Below are 10,409 nucleotides of genomic sequence, written 5' to 3'. Positions count from 1 at the left end.
GTCTATGGTAGATTTTATATATAGTGCTTCAATTTAATTACTTTAATCACACTTATTTTTAGATGTCTGATTATCTCTTAAGATTTTTTTCCTCTTATTTAATTAAAAACAAACAAAGACCTAAAATAAATATAAAGTAAAACAAGTTTATTTTTATTTGATTTCATGTGATGTTTATTTTAACCCTTGTGCTTTGTTCAAATTTACTACCCTTTTGTTATGTTCCGGATGAAAACATCCAGTAAATTAAACTGCTGTGAAAATGCATCAGATAAATATTTTTTTGCATAAACTACTAAATTGCTTTGAAAATTACAGGATTTTCACTCTTTAATTGCCAAATTCATAAATTATGTCACTGATTTTGTGAAAACACACACACAAAATGACGTATTTTAAATATGAAAAATAATTGTGGACTGGATTTTTCTTTAGGTTTTATCAAAGTTTTGGACATGTGAAACAACATTGACTTTGATGCATTGTTTTTAAATGATTTTCTTTTTTTCTCCCTAATTTACTGTTGGTGGCTGTTTTTGCCCCATTCTCGTCCATTATAACCACATTTATTTGATTGCAAAACCATGACACCATATAATCATGCAGTTTTGATTGTTGGTGGTTTTTCCTGTTGGAAAGGGGTGAAAATTTGTCATTTTTACTCTTGATCATTAGTTGGCACCATTAACCCGTTAGATGTGCAAAAGTCTAAGACTATCAAAGACTTCAAACTTTTTAAACTGAAAAAATAAGAGAAATCCAACTTTGATCAAAGTCTTGGACACAAACACTATAAAACATTGGCTTTGATGCATTGTTAGATTTTCAATTTTTCCCTAATTGACTGTTGATGGCTGTTTTAGCCCCATTGTCTTCCATTATAAGCACATTTGTGCATAAACACAGTCTTTGCTTTAGTTACTCCATGTAGTTCTGAGATGCATACTTGGATTTTCTCAGACACATCAAGGTAAGTGCTAAAGGTCTCACACACACACACACACACACACACACATTAATTTATACACCATATAAAATCCAGAAACTAAGCTTTTTTTTGCACAGGCCTATCTAAAGGGTTGATGGCGCCAACTGATGATCAACAGTGAAAATTATTTATTTTACTTCTTTCTAACATGGAAAACCATGATAATATGGTGTCATGGTTTTACAATAAAAATGTGATTATAAAGGAAATCAATGGGGCAAAAACAGCCACCAACAGCAAATTGAGGAAAAAAATTAAATCTATCAAAAACAGTGCAAAGGCAATGTTGCTTCAAAGACTGTGATAAAAGGATTAAAAACCAGTCCACAGTTAATTTATATATTGAAAATATGTCATTTTGTGTGTTTTTTCACCAAATCAGAAATATCACTTATGAATCTGGCAGTTAAAGAGTAAATCCTGTAGTTTTCTAAACAATTAAGCAGTTTTGATCTGGACGGAGATATAAATATTTATCTAAAGCATTTTTACAGCAGTTAATTCAGTGGATGTTTTCATCCAAACATAAAAAATAGAAGTAAATTTGCCAAGATTGTTGAGTTCTTTAAAAATTTCAAAAGCATTTTCTCAAAATATGTGTCAAAATAAGATTTGATAAGACCAAAAATCGTTTCGCTAGCCGAAACAGAGAAAGTTATGGCCAAATTAAGACTCAAAAATCACCCCAGAGCGGATGAAAACATCCCCAACAGCCTATAAGGGTTAATTGAAATCTCCTTGATGGTGACCTCAGTATGTTTATATTTGACAGCGATGTTTATAAATGCAATAGTGGTATTATTGCTATAATCTGAGATTAATATTATTAATTGTTGTGAAAATATTATTCATTGATGTTAACTAATGCAGATTAATAATATTAATCACAATCAGGGTTGGTATTGCTTTAAAAAAGTCAAATCAAATTCATGTGAAAATTTCAGTAAAAACTAGAGCTGGGCAGTTAATCGAAAAGTAATTGAAATCGACATTGAGATCCTACAATCGATCTAATTTCTCCAGGTCAATTTTTTTAAATTACTTTCCCTACCATTTGTGGAGTGACGTGACCCTGCTCTGTTAAGGCTAATTTATACTATTATAATATGATGATTTATATTTATTATATTATTCTAATATACTTATGCCATGCGAACGCATTCGGCCCGGCGCAGCCTTCGCACACACACGCGCACCTCTCAAAAAAATTTACCTACACGTCACAAAGCTTTGTGATTGGTCAGTTTGGTAGTGGTGATGAGAGTGGGCGGAGCAGTCACGTTTTAGTCAATGTCTGTTTTATTTATTTATTTTTTCTGTTTTAATGTGTTTTATTAGTTGTTCAGCGTTAATGTTCAATAACTAATCATAGATAGTAAATAGTGTTTACTTCAATTAATTTAAAATCAAACAATGCACCCTACACTTCTCACTTGTAATATGTGAGATTTACTATACAAAACTTAGTAAATCTTATACAAAAACATAAAATAATCGTTTATTTATCGAGAGTTAAAAATGTTCAATTAATCGAGATTTTGATTTTAGGCCAAATTGCCCAGCCCTAGTAAGATCAAATGATGTTAGGAAAAGAAGTTCATTTTATCAAAATAATACAGCATCTGAATCTTGTGTGTGTGTGTGTGTGTGTGTGTGTGTGTACATCCAATCCCATCAAAAGAAACCCAACAAAATGAGTTTTTTTCCGTTTATTGCTAATATCTTGACATAAACGATCAAATCTGCACCCCAAAAATGCAAATGTAACCAGATTAATTTGACCTCTCAGTACAGATTAATCAACATTTGCATATGAAATACAGTAAACGTAAACTCAGAGGCAGATACCAAACCTCGCTCATACAGTACAGCTTCATAAATCTATAAAATAAAAAAAGTGTAACGAATACAGTCGACAGACTCCAACCTCGAGTAGTTCACTCCCTTTAGAATCTATTTACAGATTAGTAACGATTTACCAAACCGAACGAATGCACGTTTAGAAACCTGCAACACACTGCGCTTGTGGAAATCGGTTATACACTCAAATCGCATGTTACGAACCGGAAATGTGCTTAAAAACACCTGGACAAGCACGAAAAGCTCGAAAGAAAGCCCTTCGTCAAAAATCTCTTGAAAATATCAAAATAAAATCCTTTCATGTATTATTTTCTCAATACAAACATGCCAAATCTCCATATATATATAGATATATAAAAAGAAAACTTTAGGGCTGCTTTGGCAAAATTGCAATAAGATCTCAGAAATGTTAAATATGTACTTTAAACACAGAAGAATTAAGACTTTTCAACGCACGTCTAGCTGCTTGCATGGCAATATAGGCACAAACGTTCGCCTTCTGGTACTTTTGACTGAGAAATATGATTTTCAACACACAAGCAGATATCAAGGATGCTCAAAGAGTTGTCCTATGTTAACGAAATCTTTTTTTTTATTTACTCCTTTTGGCTAGAATTTCAAATGTCAAAACCACATTTGCTCGAACAGTGCTTTAGGATATTCATCAAGGATTTTTGAAAGATTCAGAACACTTAAAGGGACCGATTAACAACAACAACGACGACGATGACAAAAGAAGAAAATTTGCTGTTAGTTTATTCATTCTCAGGTCATTCAAGATGTAGGTCACGTTTTATTTGTTGTTGTAGGAATTAAATAAGATTTTTTTCCTCAAACAATGTTGCTCGAGGATTCAAAAAATGCAAGTAAACATTAAAAAGTGGATCAAAACACAGAATAAGGGATAGTTCACTCAAAACTGAAGATTCTGTGATCATTTACTCACTCTTCAGTAGTCACAAACCTGATTTTGTTGTTCACAAAAGAAGATATTTTGAAGAAAGTAACCATTGAGTTCTATATTATAAAATGGTTATAGGTTTCCAGCATGCTTCTTTAACAGAATAAACATGTTTATAACTGCTTAAGAGTGAGTAAATGGTAAATAATTATCATTTCTGGGTAAAATATCCATTTAACAACTGTGGCTTCTGACAATAGTTGACAAATGAATCAGTCTGTGGTGATAATATAGATTTTTTTTGCAGCTACAAATTTTCTTTAACGCTCTTCTGAAATCAAAACCAAAGATTCACCTACATCTTAAATGCCCTGAGGTTGTTTAAATTGACCACAAATTTTGATTAATATTTTTTTTTTGAGGGGATGAACTAATGTAGATTCTCCTACATGAATTTAGGGCTGATTCTGCAGGTGCCCTATATGATCAGAGCATGTCAATGAGAGGCAGTACTGTAGATTCTTGGGGTTTCAGTGCATTTCAAATAAACACGACTCACATTTTAATCAGAGATCAACATTTGTAGTGCATCACGTTCAGAAAATGACAAACCAACTGTGTATAATGTCGCAAGAGCATCATTATACGCTTCAGAGAACTGCATAATAACAAAACGAGAACTTCCAAAATAATCATTGATAGTATTTTTTTTCTCCTTGTTGTTTTTCTCTTGTATAAAAAGCCTATAAAGATTCACCCGTGTCAGAAACCAAAAATACTGCACTGAAGGACTCAAGTTTCTTAATTTTCTCATCAACTCCGCTAATGAGAACGTCAGCTTATATATAAAAATTCCTTCTGACAACAATAAACTAGTTATTTTGAGCCTAAAACAAAAACAAACCCATCCTATTTCTTTAAACTATAACATTAAGATAATTTAAATCCTAAGAGAAAAGCCATTAAGTTAGCAACGGTGTAGTTGGCATTGCTTCTTTTTAAAGCAAACCTCTCTGGACGAGGATGCTTGGACAAAGTCTGAAGGGTCTCTGGAATCGCTGACTGACAGGCCTTTGGTCCCCTTCTTGATGTCAATCATTTTTATCTAGTGCTTCTGAGGAGTTTGGGGCAACATACTTCAGCCGGTAACCACCTGAAACATACAGAATAAACGTCAGTGTGAGTATTAAAAGCATCGAGACTGGAAACATGTACGTAAACAGGATATTTGAATGTTACACTACCGCCATCTTGAGGCGGGTTTCTGTCACAGCGCCACACGAGCGCATTTAAGGGTGTAAAAATGCCAAGCACATCTCGCAAAGTAGTTTTAGGAAAAATAATCCAATCTTGTTCACGTTTTACATTTAATTATCGGTAACGACAAAACCGAAAGCAAAGTAAAGCGAAACAAACGGCCGTCAAAGCGCGCGAAGTTCAAAATGAAGGTACGTTAACTGTTACTACAATCTTACGTTAAAGGGAATTAAAAGAAATGGTTTGAAGGAAAACGACGAGAATTTCTTCACAAAATATTTGACTTAAAACAACTTGGATTAATGTGCAAGTAAGTGTGTGTATGTGCTTATGTGTGTTTTATCAGTACACAATAATGAACAGGGATGCACCGATGCCATTTTTTTAACTGATCAAATCTCCATACCAAAATTCGGAGTATCGATCGATTCAGATTCAGTTATTTTCTAAGCATAATATAGCTCTGGTGCTAAACTCAAATAATATATCATCTTTAGTAAAAATAACAGAACTAAAGGCCTACTATACATGACAGACATGATGCTTGCGGTAAACTAGGCTACATTATTTGAGTAGTTGTTATGACATTAATCTGTTGTGGTCCAGCTTGTGTTTCCTTTTTTAATATTAAGATTGGTCTTTTTTTTCTTTAAAACCAGTAATAGACTACCATTATTGACACTAATCAGGGGTAAAATAATCAAACCTTTAGAAAGGCAGAATATTTTCCCAAAGGTTTGACTCAGGCTAAACTAAACTTTCCAAGGCCAGTTTTACTTAATAATCCCTCCCCAAATCTCGCCGTTAGTAACACTGAAAAAGTAGTAACCATGCATCTCTACTCCGGTGTAGTGAATGCGATATGCTGATCTAACACACAGCGCAACATAACTTAGAAATCGAAATGAACCCATTTAATACAAAACTAAATCCATTTTCCCACTAATTTTTAAACTAACAGAAACAAATAGTCTTGGAGAAAGTTTTTCGTGTTATCGTGAATGCGACACGCAGTTTGATTAGTGAATGAATTAAAAATGATTGACAGGCGCCGCAGAGGAACGCACTGAAGTGAACATTAACTTAACTATGTGAATATTCATCTGTGCTTTACATTAAACTGTAGAATGGCTTCAGAACATTCGGGATATAGTAGGCCTATGACAACTTTCTAGTGTCTTATAATAGGCTACCTTCATGGCTTAGTTGGCTTATAAACACAGAAAGATCGGATTTAGATCGGTACCAGCTGGCCGATACCCGATCCAGCAAAAATATGCAGTACTGAACCGATATCTGATCCAAGTATCGGGATCGGTGCATCCCTAATAATGACATAGGTATGACAGACAGGTATTACAAGAAAGTGGAGAAATATGAGGACATTGCCAACTGTACGCAATTTCCCGTAAGGGTTTTGTTCAGTGCAATACAAAATACAGTTTGTGCAGTATAAAAATATTAGAAACCCATAGACCATTTCGATGTGGTCATGTCATTGGCTCACGGACATTTCCTGCTTGTTATCAAACTATTTCATAACTGTAAAAAAGGCAAATCATAACAATGTTAAAACAGCTATCATAACATTATGTATCAATATGTGGCTCTTTTTGGATTCTCTAAAGCTATGGAAATGAAAAATGTAAAACAGCAAAAACATTGGGACCATTGTTATTGTTTACATCTCTCAAAATGGTCATTATAATGTCCCCACAATTCACAATAACAAACCTGTGTGCATGTGTGTGAGACTTTGGTACTTTACATTTATTTTTTTACAGGTCGTCCATTACCGTACGTCCCTCAAACATCAGGGACGAAAGTCTGTTGGGTTTAAAGTGTCATAACGGTGAGTAATAAGCAAGATATTTACTTTTATAAATATAATAATGTTACATTTGTGATTGCTTTATTGACCTTATTCTTTCACTTAACGTTACAAGCGGACACAGCCATCAGAGCTTACATACTCATTGCAAAAGGTCAATAACTTACACCACGGTTTGTTTGTTTGATCTTTTTTTAATGAACGTACTACTTTCTTATTGCTACTGCAGAGCGGTCTCGTGTTACACACTGAAATTAACATCAGCACTAGTTACCAAATTCATTCATTCATTTTGTTTTCAGCTTAGTCCCTTTATTAATCTGGGGTCGCCACAGCGGAATGAACCGGCAAATTATCCAGCACGTTTTTACGCAGCGAATGCCCTTTCAGCCGCAACTCATCTCTGGGAAACATCCACACATGCTCATTCACACACACGCAGACATACACACACATACATACACATACTTCGGACAATTTAGCCTACCCAATTCACCTGTACTGCATGTCTTTGGACTGTGGGGGAAAGAAGAGCTAGTTACCAAATTTCTACATCAAATTAAGTTTGCAAAACCGATTTTATATACATGGAAAGCATGTTAAATGCAAGACAAGTCGATGTTTTAATGAACTCAAAATAGTAAAATAATGTTTTACTGTCGTTCAGTGCAAGACAATGGTATTGATCTAATGTAAAAATTGTTAAAAACTTCCAGCTGATCAATGAATAAAACCTAGTGGTTTGAAGGAAAGTGGGGAAGTAAAAGAAAACAAATGGCATATTTTAATGTATGAAATGAAAAAGAAAGATGTATTAAACTTAAAATTAAATCACTTTTTGTCTTTAACCTGCAAGTATTTTTTTGTTTTTTGAGAAATTAAAAAACATCTGTGTTTGCATACTCATGTAGATTATTTTGGTATATAAATAATTGGTACACTCAATTACACTTTAGAGGGTGTCTTCTGTAACGTAGACTAACCATGTTCTGTACAATTTTTGCTATTCAGCGCACTCAAACGACCACTCCTCCGGCATTGTGAGGGGAAGCTCATCAAATAGTAATAATTAACGTTTACAAAGCGATGTAATACTTTCAATAAAATCACAATCGCAATGTATATCCATGCCTAATAGATGATTTTTATTATAAATTATTAAAATTTTGGTATTTGTGATGCATCAAGTCCAAGACCGATGTGTACACTATGATTCTATATAAAATTCACCTTAAAGTGTGATATGACTAAAAAGTGGCCATAAGCGAATATTTTCTCAATTCAAATTAGTAGCGGCTTGGACCCGGAAAGAGTATTCAATACGACACGAACAAGCTTATACCTATTGCACAATCCAAATTTTGATTGATGTCTTTTGGATCAGTATTTATTAAGAAAAGATGGGAAAAGTACCACCTACGCGTGTACAGAAGATGATAGGTGTTACCGGGGTTCCGTATAGGGCGCATAACTTCAATTCACTGCCAAAAATGAACACTGTTTTAAGTCTTATTAAAAACCAATGTCACAATATACTTTTGTTGTGTTTAACTTAAAGTTAATGTTATATTTAATAACCTTTAATGAAAGTTTTAAATGAAATAACTTTACAATCATTTTTTTAATTATAATTATTTTATTACTGCATGACAATTTAAGATATAAAAAGATTAACTTCATGCAAATTAACGTTAACTTAATTGACCTTTTTCAGTATAAACATCACTGAACAAAGATTATCCAAACAGCGTTTGCAGCCATCTATCAGGCTCTCTCTGGCGGAGGGTTGCACCATTAGGTCATCACCTACAGCTGGGGTTTAAATATCCCCATTTCAAAGCATTTATTCAACAAAAGATAATGTTTTTAAACAATTTATAATAACATATTTATTTCTTAAAGACTGTAATACTGTGTTAAATGCAAATGCATATTGTCATTGCTCTAAATATCTCCCCTCCCAAGGGACACTCACCCCTTTACCCTGCCCAATGTCTGTTTTCAAGCACATTAGGTGGACGTAGCAAACTTGGTCAATTTTCTCTGAAACATGGTAGGAGGGTCTCTTTTGTGCTCATAGGTGAAAGAGTGAGAAATAAAGATTAGATAGATATATTGGGTGTCTACCACCCTAAGTTTTTATTCAGAGATTGGCGTTAAAAGGTAAACTGTATAGAACATCGTTGTTTACGGAAAATGGTTAGTCTACGTTAAATCAAAGTACATATTTTATAGCAGTCATTATATTATTGCTGAGACGACAAAAAGACATTTTACAAATGTCAACTGTTTTGATGCTCAAAATTAAAAATCTTTCTTTGTTTCGACCTGCATGTTTAAAAAAAAAAAAAAAAAGGTTTAGTATCTGTTTGCATACTTGCCTGTCAGCCCGGCATCAATGGATGGTTGCTTGCAGTCTTGAGCATAATGTCCACTCATGCCGCAGTTATAGCAGGACACGTTGTTGGTCTTCTTCAGGTTGTTTCCTCCTGACATCAGGCCGACCGGTGGAAACACAGGTGGGTAGAAGCGATGGAAGGGGGTCATCTGAGGCAGACTGTATCCTGCCTGCGATGCCAGCAAGTGATCAGAGTGAGCGTGCAGGAATGCAGCAGGAGGACCCGAGTGGGCATAGAAGGGCAGAGGCGTCCCGTTATTTTGGTGACCCTGAGCTGCGAAACTATTGCATAGAGATGGAGGGAGGTGGAAGAAAGGCGGCGGCGGCGGCCCAAACATCTGTCGGGCAGGTTGGGGTGGCAGGAAGTAGCTGTGTGTTTGATGGGCACCATTGCCTCCACAGGTGCCCCGGCAGCCGCAGGTGTTGCATCCTCCTGCTTGTTGCGTCCCACTAGCCAATGGTGTTACTGGTAAGCTGGAGCTGTTGATGTAGGACAAAGAATCGCTCGGAGCAGTGCTGTGTGTGACCGCAGGAGCAGGCATGGGCGCTGGGCCTGGGGTGTGTGTGGGTACACTTGTAGGACAAGCTATGGGTACTTGACCACTGCATGAGCTGGAGGGGCCACTGGCAGTAATGGAGGCCTTTGGGTTTGTTTTGATGGCACTATTGGCCGTGGTGGTGTTGGCAGGCTGCAGAGGACACTGACCAGCGGAGAGGACACTGAACGCCCCAAGCGGTGGCTGCTGCTGTGGCTGAGTGCCGGATGATGATGTTCCTGGGTTTTGGGCCAACGGGATAGTGATGGTTATCTGACCCTGGCCAGCATCCCTCTGGGTGGTGTTGTACTGAAGGGAGTAGGGGAGGCATGCGGTCAGTGCCAGTTCTACCACTGAAGGCGTCTGCGGGACATTCTGGGGTTCGGCAACTAGTGGATTCACCATGGCAACTGCTTTGCCGCCAACGCCTTTGGTGGGTTGAGTCTTTTCAGTTGGCTCCTGGGCCGAGTTATCAGACTGACTCTCAGTATCTGAAGAAACACGGAGTAAAAGATGTTATCAGGTTTTATGAGATAACTAAAGTCATTTAAAATGTCAATCATTTCTTAAAGGTTGGGGCGTTATTCAAGTCACATGTATGGAAGCATTTGGCTTTCCTGTAAAATATAATGATGACG

At 35.9% G+C, this 10,409-nt stretch overlaps 1 protein-coding gene across 3 annotated transcripts in view; it reads right to left on the bottom strand.

Annotated features, from left to right (window-relative positions):
* Positions 1-2,682: 2,682 nt before the first annotated feature.
* zcchc2 (zinc finger, CCHC domain containing 2) overlaps positions 2,683-10,409 on the bottom strand; it is a 39,843-nt gene continuing 32,116 nt past the window's right edge. Inside the window, exons 13-14 of one of the 3 annotated variants that reach the window (XM_021471308.3) lie at positions 9,215-10,262; positions 2,683-4,902 (exon numbers count right to left, since the gene is read on the bottom strand). In XM_021471308.3, the coding sequence (XP_021326983.2) occupies positions 4,851-4,902; positions 9,215-10,262 (1,100 nt within the window). In that variant the 3' untranslated portion in view covers positions 2,683-4,850. Of the gene's footprint in view, positions 4,903-7,715; positions 8,911-9,214; positions 10,263-10,409 lie in introns of those variants that run through there. The other 2 variants (XM_021471307.3, XM_073930663.1) reach the window with 2 other exon arrangements.

The sequence above is a fragment of the Danio rerio genome, chromosome 2 (assembly GCF_049306965.1).
Source record: "Danio rerio strain Tuebingen ecotype United States chromosome 2, GRCz12tu, whole genome shotgun sequence".
NCBI classification, from domain to species: Eukaryota; Metazoa; Chordata; class Actinopteri; order Cypriniformes; family Danionidae; genus Danio; species Danio rerio.
This window is presented reverse-complemented; position numbering and strand designations above follow the sequence as displayed.